Source organism: Meles meles, chromosome 1 (assembly GCF_922984935.1).
Source record: "Meles meles chromosome 1, mMelMel3.1 paternal haplotype, whole genome shotgun sequence".
NCBI classification, from domain to species: domain Eukaryota; kingdom Metazoa; phylum Chordata; class Mammalia; order Carnivora; family Mustelidae; genus Meles; species Meles meles.
In genome coordinates this window covers 105,169,720-105,193,380 of record NC_060066.1, presented here as the reverse complement: position 1 = coordinate 105,193,380, position 23,661 = coordinate 105,169,720, and the positions used below count along the sequence as shown (strand labels likewise).

The following is a 23,661-nucleotide window of genomic DNA, read 5'->3' as shown; positions in this document are numbered from 1 at the left end:
AGAAATTGAGGAAGACACAAAGAAATGGAAAAATGTTCCATGCTCCTGGATTTGAAGTACAAATATTGTCAAAATGTCTATGTTACCTAGAGCAATCTATACATTTAATGCAATCCCTATCAAATACCACCCACTTTTTTCAAAGAAATGGAACAAATAATCCTAAAATTTATATGGAACCAGAAAAGACCTCGAGTAGCCAGAGGAATGTTGAAAAAGAAAAGCAATGCTGGTGGCAACACAATTCCGAACTTCAAGCTCTATTGCAAAGCTGTAATCATCAAGACAGTATGGTACTGCCACAAAAACAGACACATAGATCAATGGAACAGAACAGAGAGCCCAGAAATGGACCCTCAATGCTGTGGTTAACTAATCTTTGACAATGCAGGAAAGAATGTCCAATAGAAAAAAGACAGTCTCTTCAACAAATGGTGTTAGAAAAATTGGACAGCCGCATGTAGAAGAATGAAACTGGACCATTTCCTTAATACCACATACAAAAATAGACTCCAAATGAATGAAAGACTTCAATGTGAGAAAGGAATCCATCAAAATCCTTGAGGAGAATGCAGGCAGCAACCTCTTTGACCTCAGCACAGAAACTTCTTCCTAGAAACATTGCCAAAGACAAGGGAAGCAAGGGCAAAAATGAACTATCAGGACTTTATCAAGATAAAAAGGTTTCGCACAGCAAAGGAAACAGTTAACAAAACCAAAAGACCACCTACAGAATGAGAAGATATTTGCAATGACATATCAGATAAAGGGCTAGTATCCAAGATCTATAAAGAACTTATCAAACTCAACATCCAAAGAACAAATAGTCCCATCAAGAAATGGGCAGAGGACATGAACAGACATTTCTGCAAAGAAGACATCTAGATGGCCAATAGACACATGAAAATGTACTTAACAGCACTCAGCATTAGAGAAATACAAATCAAAACCACAATGAGATACTACCTCACACTAGTCAGAATGGCTAAAATTAACAAGTTAGGAAATGACAGATGTTGGAGAGGATGAAGAGAAAGGGGAACTCTCCTACACTGTTGGTGGGAATGCAAGCTGGTGCAGCCACTCTGAAAAACAGTATGGAGATTCCGCAAAAAGCAGGAAAAAAAACTAACCTATGACCTAGCAATTGCACTACTGGGTATTTAGCCCCAAAATAAAAATGTAGTGATCTTAAGGGGCATGTGCACCTCAATGTTTATAGCAGCAATGTCCACTATAGCCAAACTATGAAAAGAGCCTAGATATCCATCAGTGGATGAATGGGTAAAGAATATGTGGATATTATATATATAATGGAAAACTATGCAGTCATCCAAAGCCAAAATCTTGCTATTTGCAACAGTGTGGATGGAACTAGAAGGTATTATGTGAAACAAAATAAGTCAACCAGAGAAAGACAATTATCATATAATCTTGCTGATATGTAGAATTTGAGAAATAAGGCAGAGGGTCATGGAGGAAGACAGGAAAAAAATGAAACAGGATAAAACCAGAGAGGGAGAAAAAAACATGAGACTCTTAATCTCAGGGTTAACTGAGGGTTGTTGGAGTGGAGGGGGGTAGGAGGTATGGGGTGACTGGGTGATGGACATTGGGGAGGGTATGGGCTATGTTGAGTGCTGTGAATTGTCTAAGACTGATGAATCACAGACCTGTACCTCTGAAACAAATAATACATTATATGTTACTAAAAAAAAATCCTTAAAAAAAACCCACAGTATATTATCAGTAGAAAAGGTCAATCCATCAAAAAGATCTAACAATTATTAAGAAACACTTTCCAAAGAGCAGTCCCCCTCCCCCATGTATGAAGCAAACATTGACAGAGGTGAAAAGAGAACTAGACCTATAATAACAGTTGGGAGACATCAAGACCCCAGTTACAATAATGGAGAGACAGAACATCTAGACAAAAGAACAATAAGGAAATAGAGGGCTTGAACAGCTCTATAATCCAACTAGACCTACAGACATATAGAACACTCCACCCAATAAAAGCAGAACATACATTCCTCTAAATGGACCTGGAGCATTCTCCAGGATAGACCACAGGTTAAGGCACCAAACAAATCTCAGTAAATTGAATAGATTGAAATCTTGCAAAGTATTTTCTGACTAAAATGCAATGAAACTTGAAATCAGTTCCTTCTTTAGAAGGAAAAGTGGAAAATTCCAAATATTTGGAAATTAACATACTCTTAAGACAATGGAGTCAAACATGAAATCACAAAAGAAATTCAGAAAATATTTTGATACAAATGAAATCAAAAACACAATATGCCAAAACGTAATGCAGCAAAAACAATAGTCACACATAACACCTACATTAAAAAAATAAAGATGGTGGGATGCCTGGGTGGCTCAACCATTAAGTTTGCTTTTGGTTCAGGTCATGATCCCAGGGTCATGGGATCAAGTTCCACATCAGGCTTCTTGCTTGGTGGGGAGACTGCTTCTCCCTCTGTCTGCCACTGCACCTGCTTGTGAGCTCCCTCTCTCACTCTCTCTCAGAAATAAATAAATAAAATCTTAAAAAAATAAAGATGGCAAATGAACAACCTAAGCGCACACCTTAAGGAACTAAAGAAAAAAGAGCAAACTAAACCTAAAGCTAGAAAATTAATGAAATAACAAAGGTTAAAGCACAGATAAATGAAACAGAGTATAGAAAAATAACAGAGAATCAACAAACCAAAAGTTGGTTGAAGATGTCAACAAAATTCACGTTTTCTTTTAGACTAAAAAAAAAAAAAGAAGACAACAGAAATAACTAAAATCAGTAAGTGAGGATATTATCAACCTTACAGAAATAAAAATACTAACCCGTTAAATAACCTAATTAAAAAAGATAAATTCCTAGAAATAGTAAATTACCAAAATTGAGTCAAGAAGAAATAGAAAGTCTAAACAGTTTGGCTATTGTGGGCATTGCTATGAACATTAGGGTGAATGTACCCCTTCTTTTCACTATATCTGTAGCTCAGTGATTGGTATTAAGGAGGGCATGTGTTATAATGAGCAGTGGGTGTTATACGCGAACAATGAATCATGGAGCACTACATCAAAAACTAATGATGTACAGTATGGTGACTAACATAACATAATAATAATAAAAAAGAAAGTCTAAACAGACCTATATCTAGTAAGACTGAATTAGCATCAGAAACCTCCCAGCAGAGACCTGAAACCATAAAACTCCCAGAACACAGTCAGTAATCTCTTTGACACTGGCCACAGAAACATTTTTTCTAAATGTCTCCTGAAGTAAGGAAACAGAAGCAAAGATAAAGTTATTGGGACTACATCAAAATAAAAAGCTTTGCACAACAAAGGAAACAACAAAATAAAAAGACGACCTATTGAACGGGAGTAGATATTTACAAGTGATATATCCAGTAAGCCCAAATAATCCACTTAAAAATGGGCAGAGGAGGAGCATGTGGGTGGCTTATTTGGTTAAGTGGCTGCCTTCAGCTCAAGTCATGATCCCAGGGTCCTGGGATGGAGCCCGGCATGCTCCCTGCTCAGCGGGGAGTCTGCTTCTTTCTCTGCCTCTTCCTGCCACTCTGCCTGCTTGTGTTCTCTCTCTGACAAATAACTAAAATCTTAAAAAAAAAAAAATTGTGCCTATATTCTTGAAGGATATTGGTCTATAGGTTTCTCGCAATGTTTCTGTCTGGCTTTGTTATCTGTATGAGACTAGCCTCAAAGAATAAGTTGGGAAGTATTCATTCCCCCTCCTCTGTTTTTTGAAACGTTTATGAAGTGTCAGTCATTTTTTTTTAATTAACATATAATGTATTATTAGCCCCAGGGGTACAGATTTGTGAATCACTAGGTTTACACTTCATAGCACTCATCATAGCACAAACCTTCCCCAATGTCCATAACTCAGGCACCCTCTCCCTACTTCCCCTACCCCCAGCAACCCTCTGTTTGTTTTGTGAGATTAAGAGTCTCTTATGGTTTGTCTCCCTCCTGATCCCATCTTGTTTCTTTTATTCCTTTCCTAGCCCCCCAGACACCCCCCCCCACGTAGCCTCTCAATTTCCTCATATCAGGGAGATCCTTTGATAATTGTCTTTCTCTGATTGACTTATTTCGCTAAGCATAATGCCCTCTAGTTCCATCCATGTTGTTGCAAATGGCAAGATTTCATTTCTTTTGATGGCTGCATAGTATTCCATTGTATATATATACACCACATCTTCTTTATCCATTTATCTATTGACAAGACATCTAGGTTCATTCCATAGTTTGGCTATTGTGGACATTGCTGCTGTAAACATTCAGGTGCACGTGCCCCTTCGGATCACTACGTTTGTATCTTTAGGGTAAATACCCAGTAGTGCGATTGCTGGGTCATAGGGTAGCTCTATTTTCAACTTTTTGTGGAACCTCCATGCTGTTTTTCAGAGTGGCTGCACCAGGTTGCATTCCCATCAACAGTGTAGGAGGGTTCCCCTTTCTCTGCATCCTTGCCAGCAACTGTCATTCCCTGACTTGTTAATTTTAGCCATTCTGACTGGTGTGAGGTGGTATCTCGTGGTTTTGATTTGTATTTCCCTGATGCTGAGGGATGTGCAGCACTTTTACATGTGTCTGTTTGCCATCCAGATGTCTTCTTTGCAGAAATATCTGTTCATGTCCTCTGCCCATTTCTTGATTGGATTATTTGTTCTTTGGGTGTTGAGTTTGATAAGTTCTTTATAGATCTTGGATACTAGCCCTTTATCTGATATGTTGTTTGCAAATATCTTCTCCCATTCTATCAGTCGTCTTTTGGTTTTATTGACTGTTTCCTTTGCTGTGCAAAAGCTTTTGATCTTGATGAAATCCCAATACTGCATTTTTGCCTTTGCTTCCCTTGCCTTTGGTGATGTTCCTAGGAAGAAGTTGCTGCGGCTGAGGTCAAAGAGCTTGCTGCTTATGTTCTCCTCAAGGATTTTGATGGATTCCTTCCTCACATTGAGGTCCTTCATCCATTTTGAGTCTCTTTTCATGTGAGGTGGAAGGAAATGGTCCAGTTTCATTCTTCTGCATGTGGCTGTCCAATTTTCCCAACACCTTTTTTTGAAGAGTCTGTCTTCTTTCCATTGGACATTCTTTCCTGGTTTGTCGAAGATTAGTTGACCATAGCATTGAGGGTCTATTTCTGGGCTTTTTATTCTGTTCCATTGATCTATATGTCTGTTTTTGTGGCAGTACCATACTGTCTTGATGATAACAGCTTTGTAATGGAGTTTCAAGTCCGGAATTGTGATGCCACCAACTTTGGCTTTCTTTTTCAACATTCCTCTGGCTACTCGAGGTCTTTTCTGGTTCCACATAAATTTTAGGATTATTTGTTCCATTTCTTTGAAAAAAGTGGATGGTATTTTGACAGGGATTGCATTAAACATGCAGATTGCTTTAGGTAGCATAGACATGTTCACAATATTTGTTCTTCCAATCCATGAGCATGGTTTTCTATTTTTTTGTGTGTCTTCCTCAATTTGTTTCGTGAGTATTTCTAGTTTTCTGAGTACAGATTCTTTGTTTCTTTGGTTAGGTTTATTCCTAGGTATCTTATGGTTTTGGGTGCAATTTTAAATGGGATTGACTCCTTAATTTCTCTTTCTTCTGTCTTGCGGTTGGTGTATAGAAATGCAACTGACTTCTGTGCATTGCATTTTATATCCTGACACTTTACTGAATTCCTGTACAAGTTCTAGCAGATTTGGAGTGGAGTCTTTTGGGTTTTCTACATAAAGTATCATATCATCTGCAAAGAGTGATAGTTTGACTTCTTTGCTGATTTGGATGCCTTTAATTTCTTTTTGTTGTCTGGTTGCTGAGGCTATGGTGAAATGTCAGTCTTATTTCTTCTTTAAATATTTGATGAAAATTCACCAGGGAAACTACCTGGACCTGGGCTTTCCTTTGTGAGAAGATTTTAAGTGAATAGCTTAGTTAAGTGTCTGCCTTTGGATCCTGGTATTGAGCCCCATGTTTGGTTCCCTGCTCAGCCGGGAGTCTGCTTCTTCCTTTCTCTCTCCTTCTGCCTCTCCCCAGGCTTGTGCTCTCTCCTTCTCTCTCAAATGAATAATAAAAAAAAAAATTGTGTAATCACTAGATTGTATACCTGAAACTATTATAACACTACATGTTAATTATACTTCAATTTAAAAAAAAGACAAAAATGAATGCAAAAAAAAATTTCCCAACAAAGAACTGGCCAACACCTAGATGACTTGAGTGATGAATTTTATAAAACACTTAAGAGTTAACACCAATCATGGGGTGCTTGGGAGGCTCAGTTAAGCATCCAACTCTTGATTTCAGTTCAGGTCACTCTCAAGTTTGTGAGATCGAGTACTGCACTGGGCTCCATGCTCAGCACCAGTCTTTTGGGATTCTCTCTCCACTGCCCTCTTGCCACCTGTACACACACACTCTCTCTAAAATAAATGTTAAAGTCTTTTTTTAAAAAATTATATTTGACAGAGATCACAAGTAGGCAGAGAAGCAGGCAGAGAGAGAGAGGAGGAAGCAGGCTCCCTGCCGAGCAGAGAGCCCGACGTGGGACTCGATCCCAGGACCCTAAGATCATGACCTGAGTCGGAGGCAGAGGCTTAACCCACTGAGCCACCCAGGCGCTCTAAATGTTAAAGTCTTAAAAAAAAAGAGTTAACACCAATCCTTCTCAAACTTTTCTAAAAATTAACAGAGAAATGAAAACTTTCTAACTCATTTGAAAAACCATCATTACCCTGATACGAAATCTAGAGGTTCCACAAGAAAACTAGAGGCCAATATCCCTCATGAACTCTGATTCAAAAATTATCAATGTTCATAGTAGCAATGGCCACAGTCCCCAAAGTGTGGAAACAACCAAGATGCCCTTCAAGGGACAAATGGATAAGGAAGATGTGGTCCATATATACTATGGAGTATTATGCCTCCATCAGAAAGGATGAATACCCAACTTGTGTATCAACATGAATGGGACTGGAAGAGAAATGTGCTGAATGACGTAAGTCAAGCGGAGGGAGTCAATTATTGTATGGTTTTGCTTATTTGTGGAGCATAAGGAATAACAGAGGACATGGGGAGATGGAGAGAAGGGAGTTGGGGCAAATTGGAGGGGGAGATGAACCATGAGAGACTGTGGACTCTGAAAAATGATCTGAAGGTTTTGGAGGGGTGGAGGGTGGGAGGTTGGGTGAGCCTGGTGGTGGGTATTGCATGGAGCACTGGGTGTGGTGCATAAACAATGAATTCTGGAACACTGAAAATAATTAAAAAAAATAAAAAATTTTAAAAAGTTCTCAACAAAATACTGACAACCAGAATTCAACAGCATAATAAAAGGATTATTCACCATGGCCAAGCAGGATTTATCCCAGCAATGCTGGATGGTTCAACATCTAAATATTAATCATTATAATTCACATTCATAAATGAAGAAGAAAAACCAGAAGTTCAACTCAATTAATGCAAAACAAGCATTTGATAACACTTAATAATGATAAAAATCTCAGCAAACTAAAAACAGAAAGGAACTTTATCAACATATAAAAGGACATTTGTGTAAATGTCCCACAGCTAACATGACACTCAACGGTGAAAGATGAAAATGTCTCCCTAAAGATGAGGAACAAACAAAAGGATGCCCACTTTTACCATCATTACTCAATATTGTACTGTATCTTCTAGCCAGAGCAATTAGGCAAGAACAAAGAAATAAAAACACTCAAATTAGGTTAAACTATTATCAGATAACGTGATCCTACAAATAGAAAATCCCAAGAATCTTCCTGATACTGTTCATATTTCTTTATAATTGGTACAGGTGTCTTCTATTTCCTGTTTTCCAAACAATTTTCTTTATTCAGCCAAGAATCACAGGGTTGAAGTTTGAAGACAAGATATATCTTGGACACGTAGCCCTCCATGTGTAATGAAGTCATTTACCATCCTGAGCAGCTGTGCAAATGTCTCTGAAAACTGTATACAGTAAGTTTTTACTGCAGTCTCATAGGTTTGGATACAATTTCAAGCAGACAGCTTTGAAAGTGGACTCCTATACACAGTCATCTTGTAACAATGAACTTATACTGACATAAAAAATAGTCCTTAACTCTGAAAAACAACCTGAGGGTTTTGAAGGGGCTGGGGGTGGGAGGTTGGGGAACCAGGTGGAGGGTAATAGAGAGGGCACGTATTGCATGGAGCACTGGGTGTGGTGCAAAAACAATGAGTACTGTTATGCTGAAAATAAATTAAAAAAAGTCCTTAAAAAACAGGGTTTCCCATAACATATGGGAATACATCCCACGTTATCAAGACACAAGCAAAAATGTTTAGCTGTTTAAAAAAAAAATACTATAATCAACATCAAGATAGTTTTTTTTTTTTGGTTATGTTTAGTAAAGAATATTTACTAGATTATGTGTATAGTGGATTTTCATATACACGATCGCTTATTTTTGAGATGTAATTTCTTTGGGTTAATATAATACCATTTGTAGAAAATATAATGTTTTATTTTTAATCATAATGGATTCAACCTGTCTTTATGAGAATGACTTTGTCAAGTAATATAATGAAATATTTTATAAGGTAAACATTTTGTTCCTGAAACTGTGTAAGAGCTATACACTACTTTAGGAAAAAATCTAAATGTTTAAAGAAATAACAAAAAGCTGAGAGCTAGCCTGAAATCAGTTCAGGTGTGTGCAGGATTAGATGAGGGGTAGAGAGATTCTATGAAGGAAAGGAAGCCATTTTTGTATTTCATAATTTGATCTTGTTGTTTTAGAATGCACATTTTCTCTCCAAGTAAGGAATTCATTTCCAAAGGTTTTGTTTGTTTTTTCCTAGACTTGAAATGCTGTGTGCTATCCCTATCATCATACTTGCAATTCTTGAAGTTAGAAATTCTGAATCTGGGATGCTATGCACTTTTATCTTCCCATTGTGAATATGAATAGCAAAAATGAGTGCTAAGACCAAGCTCTTTTATCTCTCCTAAACACTTTCTCTTCTAGAGAACAAATCTATTATAAAATGTCTAAAACAAAAGAGAATATAATAAAAGACAGCCTAGACAAATATCCTAAAATCTCAAAAGCAATAATTTTAAATATTATGAGCCATTCATTATTATTCCTGTACTAATATAAGGTAACATTTTATCACTTATGCTATTGGCTTCACTCTCATAAAATCTTAGTGATAAGGTCTTCTGGGTGTTATTTCCAATGTGTCATATTACTAATGAGAATACTGCATGGAATGTTCATACAGCATTTATTAAGTAGCTGATTTATCTAAGTCATAGTACTTGTAATATGCCATATTCTTGGTTTAATTCTTGTCTGGGCCTAGATATATATTTTTTCCCACTTTAAGCCCATTATAATCCTAACCAAACCTTTGTTTATAATCTAATCATTCATTCATACCAATATTCACTTACTCATCATGATCTTGATTAAACTCCAGCTACAAGACTTTACCACTAAAATAGATTTCTTCTGTTCAGTGCTTCAGGAAAATCAGCACATTGATGGCTGTAGATGAAAGTTTAGGAGTTTTTTTTTTTTTTTTTAAGATTTTATTTATTCATTTGAGATAGAGTAACAGATAGAGCATGAGCAGGGGAGAGAGGAAGAAGCAGAGGGGGAAGCAGGCTCCCTCTTGAGCTGGGAGCCCGATGCGGCGCTCAATCCTAGGACCTGGGATCATAACCTGAGCTAAAGGCAGATGCTTAACCATTTAAGCCACCCAGGTGTCCCAAGGTTAGGAGATTCTTCAAATACTCTCATGCTTTTTATCTGCTGACTCCCACAGTTCTTCACATCCAGGGCTCCCATCCTTGCCAAGTTCTACCAAGGATGTTGGGGTCTGTTGCCTGGTCAATCAAGCACTTTACTTGAGCCTCTTCTGACAGCCCACTCTCTGGCTGTTGGGCACGAATGTTGTGATCTTTGCTTCCTCGTGCTACAGCCACATAATCTCCAAAGGCAAGTGACTTCTCATGGCCCAGGAACAGCTCATCACTGCAAAAAAGATTAAACAAATACAAAAACATGAACCATTCATTATTTTTCCCTTGTTGCCTGCATTCCTAGCTATCCTATCCAAATATTCCCTCTCATCACTTATAGAAGAGTCAAGATCAAGTCCCGTGTCCGGCTCTCTGCTCGGCGGGGAGCCTGCTTCCCCACCCCCCCCCGCCTACCTCTCTGCCTACTTGTGATCTCGCTCTATCAAATAAATAAATAAATAAATAAATAAATAAATAAATAAATAAAGAGAGAGAATATAAGAGTCAAATGTTCAACTGAATGTGCCACCCAGGGAGCCCTATATTTCATTTTTTAATTAAAGCCATTCTAGTGGGTGTGAAGTGGTACCTCTCTTTGTATTTCTCTGATGACTAATAATTTTAAGCATCTTTCCATATGCTACCTGATCATTTATACACCTTCTTCAGAGAAATGTCTGCTCAAATCCTTTGGTCATTTTCATTTTTATTTTTTTTCCTTTGGTTTTAAGAGATTTTAAAAAATGTATTCTCGATACAAGTCCCTTATCAGCTATGACTTTCAAATATTTTCTCCCATTTTGTGGAGCTGTCTTTTTAATTTCCTAATGGTATCCTGTGAAGCACAGAACCTTTTTTTTTTTTTTTAGATTTTATTTACTTATTTGACAGAGAGAGACACGGTGAGAGAGGAAACACAAGCACAGGGAGTGGGAGAGGGAGAAGCAGGCTTCCTGCTGAGCAGGGAGCCCAATGCAGGGCTTGATCCCAGGACCCTGATATCATGACCTGAGCCGAAGGCAGACGCTTAATAACTGAACCATCCAGGTGCCCCAAACACAAAACTTTTAAGTTTTGATGAATTTACCTATTTCTTCTTTTCTTGCTTGTGCTTTTTGGTGTTATACCTACAAATGACAGATGCCAAATACAGGTCATGAAGATCTACTTCTGTGCTTCTTTGAGTATTTCATAGTTTTAGCTCTTATGTTTAGGTTTTTGATCCATTCTGCATTAACTTTTATGTATGGTGTGAAATAAGGATCCACTTTTATTCCTTTGCCAGACCATTTATTGAAAAAACCATTCATACCCTAACTGACCACAGATTGCCATTTACTGTTACTTACTTGTAAAGTCCAACTTTTTCCCCTCTTGCGAAACATTTCTATAAATTTGTTTGCTTTAGACCTCAACAAGAAACATTTCTGAAGCTAACTTAAAGGCTAACCCAATGTAGGGTTAGCCCATACTATGTTCTCCACACCTGTGTGCTATGCCCACCAAGATCACATTTTGTCTTAAAAAGGACAGAAACAAATTTAGAATCTAAATCTCCTCTTATATACAAAAATATTATTGTAACTGTCTAAAAATGCTCTTGCTGGGGGTGCCTGAGTGGCTCAGTTGGTTAAGCATCTGCCTTTGGCTCAGGGATTGAGTCCCACATCAGGCTCCCTGCTCAGTGGGGAGTTTGCTTTTCCCTCTTCCTTTGCCTCCTGCCTCCCACCCCTGCCCTGGCTCATGCTCACTTTCACTCTCTCTCTCTCTCAAATAAATAAATAAAGTAAAATCGTAAAAAAATAAAAATAATAAAAAAAATGCTCCTGCTGTTCCTGATATTGGTATAGGTTATTCCAGGTACTGACCTGAAGACTGTGCCAAAAAGGCAGAAGCCAAATACATAGCATTCTGAGATATGGACCCTGCCCAGCCTTAGAGAAGTCAACCTCCTTAAGCCATGCTTTTTTTCATTTGTAAAATGAGGATAATAATGCTAACATCACAGGCTAAATGGAGAGTATTCAGGACTTTATACATTGGTAATTCTTCAGTAAATAGTAGCATGTTGGTGTCCTTTTTTTTTTTTTTTCTTCACAAATAACCATCTTACCAAGTAATAACTGCTGGGTTGGCACCTGCTAACTTTCTCTTAGCATAATGTATTTTTTGCCGGGGATACCAATTTTTTTCAGTTATGTTTATTTCTTGAATCCATGATCCTCCTTTTTTTAGCATTTTCTGTTCAAAATTCTAAAGGAAAAGAACATGATGTTCTCTGCTTATTATAACAGTTTATATGGTCACATCTAAACAGACTGAACAAGCAATGATTTTAAAATAAATATCTTTAACTGGAGAGAGCTTTATAGCTTTTTATATACATTCTAATAGTACTGCACATAACAGTGTCAATGACAGTGAGGGACGGCAGTTAGGTATCACACAGTATCAAGGATGCCATCACTAACCTTCATTCTTTTGGGGATGTATTATGAAGAACCTCAACATTTAATAAAGCACTATGTGTCAAATCAAGGACCCTCACATGGAACAGATTTTAAGCTAAAAGTTTTCTCAGAAATCAGACCTATCACCGATAGGTCTATATTAACTCTTTGTTAGAAATATATTCATTTGAAACAACAGTTTTCTCCAAATGAAGATTATGTTTCTTACATGGTTTTTCAGGTCAACTGACCCCAAATGTTAATTTTAAGAAATACTACACAAAACAATTAAATATTTTAATAAATACAATTTGATGTATTCCCTTCATATAGTAAGAGATGCCAGATCAGTCCCTGGCAAATGTAATAAAAATGAAAAGTGCATATAAACAAGCCTACTTTCCAGTCAAAGGAAGGTTCCTTTACGAACACGTCCATGGTGTTAACAAGCAGGTCAGAGTGTGAGCGGAAGGCTCTCAGTGCATGCACCATGACACTGGACATAACACCTGCTTCTTTCATTGGTAACATCAGATTGATAAATTGGCGTGTCAGACGAAAAGGCATCAACTCAGGGACCGGCAGAAACTAAAGAGAAAAAAATATGTACAAGAAGGAGAACATAGGAACTAGAAATCACAAAAGAAAAGGCACAAAACATCCTTCCAAGTTAGTTATTATTCACAGTTAGTGAAGATATGAACTCTTCTTTTCTTGGAATTAGCTACAGATGTGAATCCATAGTGCCCAAGAGTAATCAACACAATCATCTTTACAATGCACAAACCTATCTGTGTAGGACCACACAGCCTGCAGACATTTACAAGTAACTGAAAACATTCAGTATTTAATGTCAGAGGAAAGATTTGTATTGTATCACATCTTGTGGAAGACATTTACATTAAGGGGCTTCATAAAACCTTCTTACAGTCTTCCCTTTTTATAGGAACACATGTTATTCTTGGCTTTGATTATATAATTCATCACCACACCTTCTGTAACCTGTTTGAACAAGGCCAAAACAAAGTTGAGATTATCCCTTATTCTGCAAGAATGTCAAATTTTATGACCATGACAAACCAAGCTAACTGATATGTCATTTCTTCCTTAAAAACCATCCAATTTCCAGAAGGTCCTATGACTATGGTTCTAAATCAGCCAAGAACAACAAAGGCAAGGTTAGCATACCTGAGTAGCTGATCCAAATGCATGTCCAAAGTCAATTCCGATCATTCCACCTGTCTCCATGCTTATCATGAAATTGTTCAGATGCCTGTCTCCAATGCCCAGAATCCAGTGGCTAATACACATAAGAGCATGAGAGCTGGCAAAGTGGGAGCGAAGTGCCAGGAAGGCCTCAGGGCCTGTGCTCATCTTCAGAAAGGCCCGCCTGGGGGAGGGAGACAAGACCTCTGTAGTCTCTATTACACCATCAACTGGTTTGTATGGTCAGAAGGATACTTACTTTAAGAGATCAGCTGGCACTTTACTTTCTCTCCTTCTAAAAGATGTGACTGTTTCAGAACGACTAGCCGCCCTATGATTTAATAGAAAATGTCTAATTAGAACAAATTTCTATGACTTGAGATTTAAAATTTAAAATTATTTATATTGAAGCTCAAGTATCAAATAACTAGGTTTTGATGATCTTAGGCAAAACTTTTTTTTTTTTTTTAAAGATTTTATTTATTTATTTGAGAGAGAATGAGAGCATGAGAGAGAGAGAGAGAGAAGACGAACAGGGCCAGAGGGGTAAAGGGAGAGGGAAAAGTAGACTTCCTGCTGAGCAGGGAGCCTGATGTGGGGCTCAATCCCAGGACCCTGAGATCATGACCTGAGCTGAAGGAAGATGTCTAACCGACTGAGCCACCCAGGCGCCCAAGGCAAAACTTCCTAAGAAACAAAAGTAAAATGCAACTTTGAGAAGAAATAACTAGTTAGTAAAACGGAAAATCAAAACAAAACTTACTTAAACATTGCCATGTAAGCACCAACATCGTATTTCCTGGACATCTTTGCCAGCCAGTCTCTATATTCACATGGTGGTGCTTTGGGATCACTGACAAGCAGGAAAAAGGGAATCAGCAGTAGGAAGATATTTAGCATTATAGTGATTTCAGTGGCAAAGATCACCAAGAATTCATTGAAAAATAATGAAGAACCAGGGAAAGAACTATGACTTTTAATCATATTCAATATTAACACTGAACCCATGCTACTCTGGATGTAGAATCTCAACATATCATTATTCATTCTTAGTTACTCCTAAAGAAACCAAAGCTACTTTCTATGCAAAAATTCAGGCACAAAATGATCAGATACAATCAATTTCCACTTCATACAGAGAGGAACAAGATGAACTAGACCTAAGTGTTTAGGATCCAGGCATATGGTTCTAAAAATCAGGTAGTGGAAAAGAACCATAACAACTTATTTAGAGTAGGCAAGAAGGGATAAATGATATTACTACTACAAACTAAAAGGCCACAAATTATGTGTTGAAAATGGGTGAAGTCTGTTTGGATTGCCACACTTTTTCTTCACCACTTCAAGTATGCAGATACATACAAAATCCATACTAAATACAGTAAGATATTTTCTTAAATGACAATGGCTTTGAATTGAATTTAGAAAGCTTTTAGTAATACTTCACAAGCAAAAGGCATACTGGGCTGCTAGAAATGTGTTTGTAGTGTGTAGTTTGGCCACTTTGGGGTTTGTCAAAAGTCTTAACAAGTTTTCCTAAAAAGCAATCTAAAGGTAGAACTATTTTATGTGTTAGTAGTTCAATCACTTAGAGTGAATCTTTTCTGAGTTGCTACTAAGTTAATTCCACAATATAGCTTTCCATTTCAGTCTAAATTCTCTCCAAGTTTCATTTGGGACGAAATATTTAGGTTGGAAAACTGCAACACATAAATTAAGAAAAAAGTAGCAATGATATTACTAATAGGGACTGGAAGTGCCTTGTTTTAAAAAGGTAGTGGGAAGTAATTTATAAACTTCTGTATTTGAAAAGCACTTTAAACTCCATTGATACCTATGTTTAACTTATATATTTTATACTAGCTCATCTTAGAAATGGAGGCATGGGAACAAGGGAAAGGCAAGTCATTTTTTCAAGATTCCTTCTGTAAGTCAGAACCACTGTAAGTTAGCACTGGCGTGAGATCTGGACTTCCTGACTCCAGAAAGTACTGTCCATCAGTTTCCCTGTCTTCCAGGGAATGCAGAAACAACTGTATGCACAGGACTCATATCAAAAATTCATAAACTCAGCCTTATTTAGCAGGAGCATGAGTTTTATAAGAAAATGCTTAATTTTACAAAATCATTTTTGACTGGTGAGAATTTTGCTCCCATGTAAGTACCTTCAGGACAGAATAGAGTACAATGAAGAGAAATAGGCCTTGAAGCTATTTATCATCATTTCCTCTTCCTTCATCTAATAGTCATTAGTCTAATTCATCTAATTAGTTATCAAAATTTGTCAACTCCTCTTCAAAATGTCATTCAATGTTGTCCTTATTTTTCTTCACAGAAACAAAAAACCCTTTTCTGATTAAAAATATATGTTCATTGTTGAAAACTGTGAAAATATAAAAGGATAAAGAAAAATAAAAAGCACCAATATCATGACCTAGAATTAATCACTAATAATCCTAGCTATCCCATTTATATGCTGGGCAGCCTAGGACAAATTACATAACCTCTCTGGGCCTTAACTTCCTCATCTGTACAGAGGTGTTAATAATAACTTGTAGGTTTTTGTAAGAAAGAAATGACTTCATATAGATTAAGAGCTGAGAATAATGCCTAGCATGCAGAAAATGTTTAATCAAATGTTAGCTGCTAATCTTACTATTTATTTTGTTTGCTTCAAGATTTTTTTTTTATTTTTTGGTTGTTGTTGCAAAGCTAATACTTTTTTTTTCATTGTGGTAAAATTTATGCAGCTACTGTTTGGAACCCTCTATGTCATTTAGTTTATAAACCCAGCCAGAAGTGGAGAAAACAACTAACCAGGGTGTGGCTCAGAGCCCCAAATTAGAAGGGGACCAGAAATGTCACTAGAAACACGAGGTAGAGGAAACTTAATATAAATTTAACATTACTCAGAGAGATTACGACTGGGGAATAACCAGGTTGCAGAATGTGTCTGCGCAGAAATGAAGGAGGAGTATTTAGGCTCCACATCACCTTGTATAAGCTGCTTTCTCCTCTCGTGACATGTTACTCAAAAGAAAGTCCTTCAAGGTGAAAGTATTTTCAATCCATTCAATTAGTCCTAATCTGAAAAAGAGAATAGTTTATGAACACAAACCCAAATTTTTTCCTCACTAGAAAAAAGTTCTGTAGAATCAAAGCAGAATAGATTTCTTCATGTCAGTTCTTCATTTACCTTCTCCACATTAAATCTGAAAATCATAGATTTATAAGTATTTATTAGTTCTGTTTAGCCCAGTCTTTGTAAAAGCTTAAATACCAAATTGTCAAGTGACCTCCAATCCTACCTCTGTAACCTTAAACTAGGTTTAAGTGCTAGAATTTCCATTCACATAAGTATGTTCTAGAATGACTGTGTACATTGGTCCTACCTGGAGGTCATGGGTATGACATGGTAGGTCTTCAACTGCATGTTTCTCTGGCTACAGGCAGCATCCTGAGAAAGGAGGACATTCATGACTTCAAAGAGTTGTTCGATCCGCTGGTCCTGCCGCAGGTCTTCACCCCCCTTGACAAGGAACGGGTATTCTTTCTCATCATGGCCTCGGATGATGATGCGCTTTGGCTTTCTGATAGAGGCCATGACTTTTACCTTTAAAAATTAAGAAAATATTTTAGATGCAGTGTAAGAATCTGACAGAACGGCTGATTATATCATTATCAAGAGAGGAAAGTAAGGCTGGTTGGCACACATTCCTCAAAGAGAGACTTCTCTTTGAGGGCTGAGTGAAGTGACAGAAAAATAATCGAGAACCTAGTGCCAGCAAAGTATTTGTTACCTGTTTATGCCCTACTGCTGTGCCTCTAGAAAGTGCATGTCCCTTATTACAAATAATTGCCTATAAATGTGGATATCCTTAGTAATGAGCAACATACAAACTTCCTAAAATCACTTAATTTAATTCTACATGTTTTAAGATAGATACACACACAAAGTTTACTCTGAGTTTTGTACACTGAAACACTGAAGCATTATATTAAGAGATTCAATATGTAATAGGATCAGAATAATATGTAATAGGATCAGAATACTCTGTGCATTTGAGATCAAGATGGGTAATTGTCTTTTCTTTAGTAAAGACAAATACGTCAATCTTATATCTGAAGAACTCACTCTCACAATCTTCACAGAAATCAGGTGTGACTGATGAGAAATTTTGCTCCTATGTAAATACTTTCAGGACAGAATATAGTACAATGAAGAGAAATAGACCTTCAAGCTATTTATGACTATTTCCTCTTCCTTCATCCAATAGTTACTCATCAATACTTGTTAAACACTGGCAACAGTCACAAACACTGGCACCTACCCGCTCATCAAACCCAGAGATTCGTGCATGGTATTCTGGCATTGGCTTTCCTTTGCCATCATATTGACCTAAGACAAACCACAGAAGCATTACTTAGATATAGCTTGTTACAGAACCCTGTATTTTTTAGCACATACCTATTGATCTAACAATAATTTTTAAAAAGTTGTATGATAAAATTTTTTACTTAAAGTTTTCATTTAAAAAAAACTTGACTTAAAAAAAAGATTTATTTATTTTAAAGAGAGAGAGAGAAAGAGTACATGTGTTGGGGGTGTGGGGTGGTGGGGAAGGGCAGAGAGAATCTCAAGCAGAATCCCTGCTAAGTTGGCACCTGATGGTGGCTCGGTCTCACACCCTTGAGATCATGACCTGAGCCAAAAGCAAGAGTTAGATGCTTAACCAACTGAGCCACCCAAGTGTCCCCCAAAATTTGAGTTTTTTTTAAAATTATGCTATTATTTCTCAGTTTGACTAATGGAAGTTAGCTTCCAATTCTAATGGAGTAGACAAATTACAAACAGGAAAAATAATACATTAAGGTAGAACACTTTATTTCAAGGAGAATCAAGCTACATATGAGGAGGCTTACATTTTCAGCTTTTCTTTATGCAATGCAGAGCTGTTAATAATATAAAAATGTCTCCAATTTGTTTTTATATCCACTAGATGAGAATATGAATAACCATAATAAAACATTTCTTTGGCAAATTCCAGGGCGAAGAACATGGAATGTATAAAGATGTCTTTGAAAAATCATGCTGTGTTCACATCAGACCAACTTGCTGTGTGCCTCTATCCTCAGTATTACCATTCTTTGTCCTGAGTCATTTGTCTTTGTCCCTAAGTCATTTATCATTATCTTGTCATTTTATTTTTAATATTTTTTTATTTTTTAATAAACATATAATGTATTATTAGCCCCAGGGGTACAGGTCTGTGAATCGCCAGGTTTACACACTTCACAGCACTCACCATAGCACATACCTTCCCCAATGTCCATAACCCCACCACTCTCTCCCTACCCCCCTTCCCACAGCAACCCTCCGTTTGTTTTGTGACATTAAGAGTCTCTTATGGTTTGTCTCCCTCCTGATCCCATCTTGCTTCATTTATTCTTTTCCTACCCTCCCAAACCTCCCACATTGCATCTCAACTTCCTCTTATCAGGGAGATCATATGATAGTTGTCTTTCTATAACTGACTTATTTCACTAAGCATAATACCCTCTAGTTCCATCCACGTCGTCGCAAATATCTTGTCATCTTAAATGGGACCAACCTATACATCCAAGGAAGTGATCTGCACTTATACCTGTATTACATTTCTGAAGAAAAGTTATTTAGGAGCAAAGCATGGGTATATTCAGAGGAAATTACAGTTACATTATTAAGTGGAAGTCTGAATACTTGTATAATCAGGAAAATAAGAAAACTACAGTCTAATTGGACATTTAGTTCAGTGTACTAATTCACAGTAATTATAGATTCTTCTAATGACAAAAAGGTATGGTGAAATTTTAAATTCTTAAAAAAAAAAAGGTAACTGTCAAGAACCTAATATTCCTAGTTTTAGAAATCAAGAATCCTTGCTATGCCACTATTCTCCTTAAAGTCCAATTTTGTCACCCCAAGGGTAAACTCACCAGGAATCTCCAGCTCATTTCTCAAAAATTCTATTTTGAAGTCACTCATCCAGGGTGAGCATTCTTTCAGATTCCCAGGTGGTTTTGAGTCTCTGCCCATTTTATAAAACAGTGAGTCAGTAATGTCAGTAAAGTCACGGAGTTTCATTCCAGGTAACTTAGAACCTCCTTTCCCAAAGTGTTTATCAAATTCTTTTCCAAAATCCTGAAATTAATAATAATTTACATTAAATATTAGTGTTTAATTTTATAATTTGGGAAAGGCTCTAAATTTATACTTTTGCTTTCCTTGAATATTTTTTGTGTTCCTCTAAAAAGACAGAAAGGATACAGTTAGTAATGACTTATCAAAAATTCTAATCAAAGTTCTAATAAGGGCTTAAAAACCTTTTAACCTCTTTGTGTCCATTGTCTAGTTACTGATCTACATTATTATGACAGCAGGAGTAATTAGGAATGAGGTGCTAAGTAAAGGGAGTAATTCAATAAAAAGAAAAGCCTGTAATTCTTCATCAGCGCTAAAGAGCAAAATATAAAACTGCTACTTTCCTTCATAAAGGTCTTTCAAGCCATTATTTTGGATCACAAACCAGTGTAAACATTATTTAGGTAATTTACATTTCTTTTATTATAATTTTTTTTAATTTAAATTTTGGTTAGTAAACATACAGTGCAGTATTAGTTTCAGGAGTAGAATTCAGTGATTCCTCATATACATACAACACCCAGTGTTCATCACAAGTGCCCTCCTTAATATCCATCACCCATCTAAATCATCCCCCACCCACCACCCACCACCCTCCATCAACCCTCAGTTTGTTCTCTATCTTTAAGTCTCCTTGTGGCTTCTCACTCTTTTTCTTTTTCTTTTCTCCCTACCCATATGTTCATCTGTTTTCTTTTTAAAATTTCACACATGAGTGAGATCAAATGGTATTTGTCTTTCTCTAACTGAACTCACTTAGTATAATATACTCTAACTCCATCCATGTCACTGAAAATGGCAAGATTTCATTTTTTTGATGGCTGAGTAGTATTCCATTGAATATATATATATATATACCATATCTTCTTTATCCATTCATCAGTTGATGCACATTTGGGCTCTCTCTATAGTTTGGCTATTATCGATAATGCTGCTATAAACATTGGGGGTGCATGTACCCCTTCAAATCTGTATTTTTATAGATAATTTATATTTCTAAAAGTAACTATTAGAAGTCCTTTATCTTGGGAAGCTCTCCTCAAGAAATTAAGAATAGAGCTTCTCTATGAACCTGCAATTGCACTGCTGGGTATTTACCCCAAAGATACAGATGTAGTGAAAAGAAGGGCCATCTGTACCCCAATGTTTATTGCAGCAATGGCCACGGTGGCCAAACTGTGGAAAGATCCAAGATGCCCTTCAACGGATGAATGGATAAGGAAGATGTGGTCCATATACACAATGGAGTATTATGCCTCCATCAGAAAGGATGAATACCCAACTTTTGTAGCAACATGGACGGGACTGGAAGAGATTATGCTGAGCGAAATAAGTCAAGCAGAGAGAGTCAAGTATCATATGGTCTCACTTATTTGTGGAGCATACCAAAGAACATGGAGGACATGGGGAGATGGAGAGGAGAGGGAAATGAGGGAAACTGGAAGGGGAGATGAACCATGAGAGACTATAGACTCTGAAAAACAATGAGAGGGTTTTGAAGGGGCGTGGGGGTGGGTGGGAGGTTGAGGAAGCAGGTGGTGGGTAATAGGGAGGGCATGTAGTGCATGGAGCACTGGGTGTGGTGCAAAAACAATGAACACTGTTAGGCTGAAAACAAGCAAACAAAAAAGAAGTCCTTTATCTTGGAACATAACAAATATCTGTACTAGTTTCTACTCAAATATTTATTTAAATTATAATCCTGATATCAAAACAAAAAATACCAAAAAACAAAACTTAAAAGAGAATCACTAATAGTGACTTAATAATAGTCCTCAAAGATTTACCCAATTATCTTTCATTTTACAAATTTTTTTTTACCAAATTTAAAGCTTACCCCAAAACATAAATCTGGTTAAGTGAAATGTATCTCCTATTTTAAGATAATCCATTACAGGAAAATGACATACATAAAACAAATTTATTCTTTAATCTATAGATGGATTGAAAGTATAGAAACAATCTCCAGTTCTTAAAATACATGAAAAATTAGCTATTTCCCAAACATAATCAGCACCAACAACATATGTGAATGGCATAATGCCCTCTCTGAAGTGAAATATGAGGCAATTCTGTTTGGGTAGATTATTTTAATTAATTAATTAAATGCAAATTATGCATTGATTTGGTATGAAGCAGAGAGTTCTAGATTGATTTTCCAAGGTACTTGAATTAACCTCAAAACAAATATGGGGGGGCACCTGGGTGGCTCAGTGGGTTAAGCTGCTGCCTTCGGCTCAGGTCATGATCTCAGGGTCCTGGGATCGAGCCCCACATTGGGTTCTCTGCTCAGCAGGGAGCCTGCATCCCCCTCTCTCTCTGCCTGCCTCTCTACTTGTGATCTCTCTCTCTCTCTCTCTCTGTCAAATAAATAAATAAAACCTTTAAAAAACAAACAAACAAACAAACAAACAAAACCAAATATGGGCACCTGGGTGGCTCAGTGGGTTCAGCAGAGAGCCTGCTTCTCCCTCTTTTCTCTGCCTACTTGTGCTCTCTCTCTCTCTCTGTCAAATAAATAAATAAAAATCTTAAAAAACAATAACAAAAACAAACAAGTATCCTGCCTGGCAGGAATGATAGGGCCACTCTGATACCCTCCCTCCATTAGAGTTGGATGCAGCTGTGATAGCAGCAGCTGGGAAGAACAGTGGTCTATTCTAAGAGATTTCTAGGGTAGAGCCTTATGGTACCCAGCATGCAGGAAAAGAAATGGCCATGAATTCGAAGGGATAACATGCAGTCTTCACCAAGGACTGCACAGTAATATTCTACATGGAATGATGAACAGGGCCACTGCAGATATTCTCACACTAGCTGAGGAGAGAGAGAGCAAACTAGGATGAAATACCCTGCCCTCTGTCTGGGGCTGGGGTCAGAGCATCTTGAGAGGAGGGCAAATAGAGGAAGGCTGCAGAAGAACAGTACTGCTGAAATGAAGTTTTCTCACAGGTGATGGACTGGCATCACTATGCTAGGGGACTTGCTATCAATTGCCATTCTGCTGTTCTCTCCATTTGATACAGGGAAAGTCTCTTGTTTTTCAGAACTAGTTTCTTTGTTTAGAACAAGGTATGGCAAAATATGGCCTGCAAGTCAAAGCTCACTGCCTGTTTTTAATAAAATTTTACTGGAATCCTACCGACCATGCCTGTTCATTTACATACTGTCTAGGGCTGCTTTCGCACTATGATGACAGATTTGAGTACTCATAACATGAGACTGGTATGGCCTGAAAACCGAAAATCTGGACCTTTACAGAAAACACATGTAGACCATTGGTTTAAGAAAAAACAAACACAAACATGTTTTCAAATCTAGTGTTCTACAATTTTATAAAATTTATGAATGCTAGTACACTCATTTTAAGGATATTTACAGTATGTATATTTCCTTCTGAGGCTCTTGTATATTCAATAGTGTGATACAGATTTGATATGATGTATAGCCTAATATTATGTCATAATATGAAGTACAGAGAGTTATGGTTCTATCTTTACTTTTAGGATATATCACCGATCACATTTCGGCAACAGATAGTCCTGTTCCCACATTCATACTACATTAAAACTACCCTAAGTAGGAATGTACCCAAAGTACCCACCAAAATCTATCTCTACTTATCAAAACTATACCAATTATTCATCTAATTCAAGATGCTAGTTTCATATCAGGCAGCATTCTAGGAGATGGAGAAAACATGAGCAAGACAAAATCCCTGTCCACAAGTCTAATTAATTCATAAATGAAAGGAAGAGCTAAAGAGAAATATTTTTCCACTCCTAAGGATCTCCCCAGAAGAACCTATACACACACAGTCACAGCAGAAGCATTCATAACAGCTAAGACATGGAAACACTCCAAATGTCCATCCAATGACAAAAGGATAAACAAAATGTTCTTACAGTAGAATAATATACAGCAATTAAAGAAAAAAATATACAGCATGTTCTTACAGTAGAATAATATACAGCAATTGAAAGGAATGT

The 23,661-nt window shown here is 37.1% G+C and overlaps 1 protein-coding gene across 4 annotated transcripts in view; it reads right to left on the bottom strand.

The window, feature by feature from the left end:
- Window positions 1-7,337: 7,337 nt before the first annotated feature.
- The window catches only part of PRKDC (protein kinase, DNA-activated, catalytic subunit), a 239,744-nt gene continuing 223,420 nt past the window's right edge, over window positions 7,338-23,661 (bottom strand). For all 4 annotated transcript variants that reach the window (XM_046001490.1, XM_046001500.1, XM_046001508.1 and 1 more), the window contains 10 exons: window positions 19,468-19,672; window positions 17,823-17,890; window positions 16,884-17,104; window positions 16,486-16,578; window positions 14,255-14,344; window positions 13,751-13,822; window positions 13,474-13,675; window positions 12,685-12,873; window positions 11,949-12,088; window positions 7,338-10,067 (listed from right to left, as the gene is read on the bottom strand). In XM_046001490.1, the coding sequence (XP_045857446.1) occupies window positions 9,863-10,067; window positions 11,949-12,088; window positions 12,685-12,873; window positions 13,474-13,675; window positions 13,751-13,822; window positions 14,255-14,344; window positions 16,486-16,578; window positions 16,884-17,104; window positions 17,823-17,890; window positions 19,468-19,672 (1,485 nt within the window). In that variant the 3' untranslated portion in view covers window positions 7,338-9,862. The remainder of the gene's footprint in view (window positions 10,068-11,948; window positions 12,089-12,684; window positions 12,874-13,473; window positions 13,676-13,750; window positions 13,823-14,254; window positions 14,345-16,485; window positions 16,579-16,883; window positions 17,105-17,822; window positions 17,891-19,467; window positions 19,673-23,661) is intronic.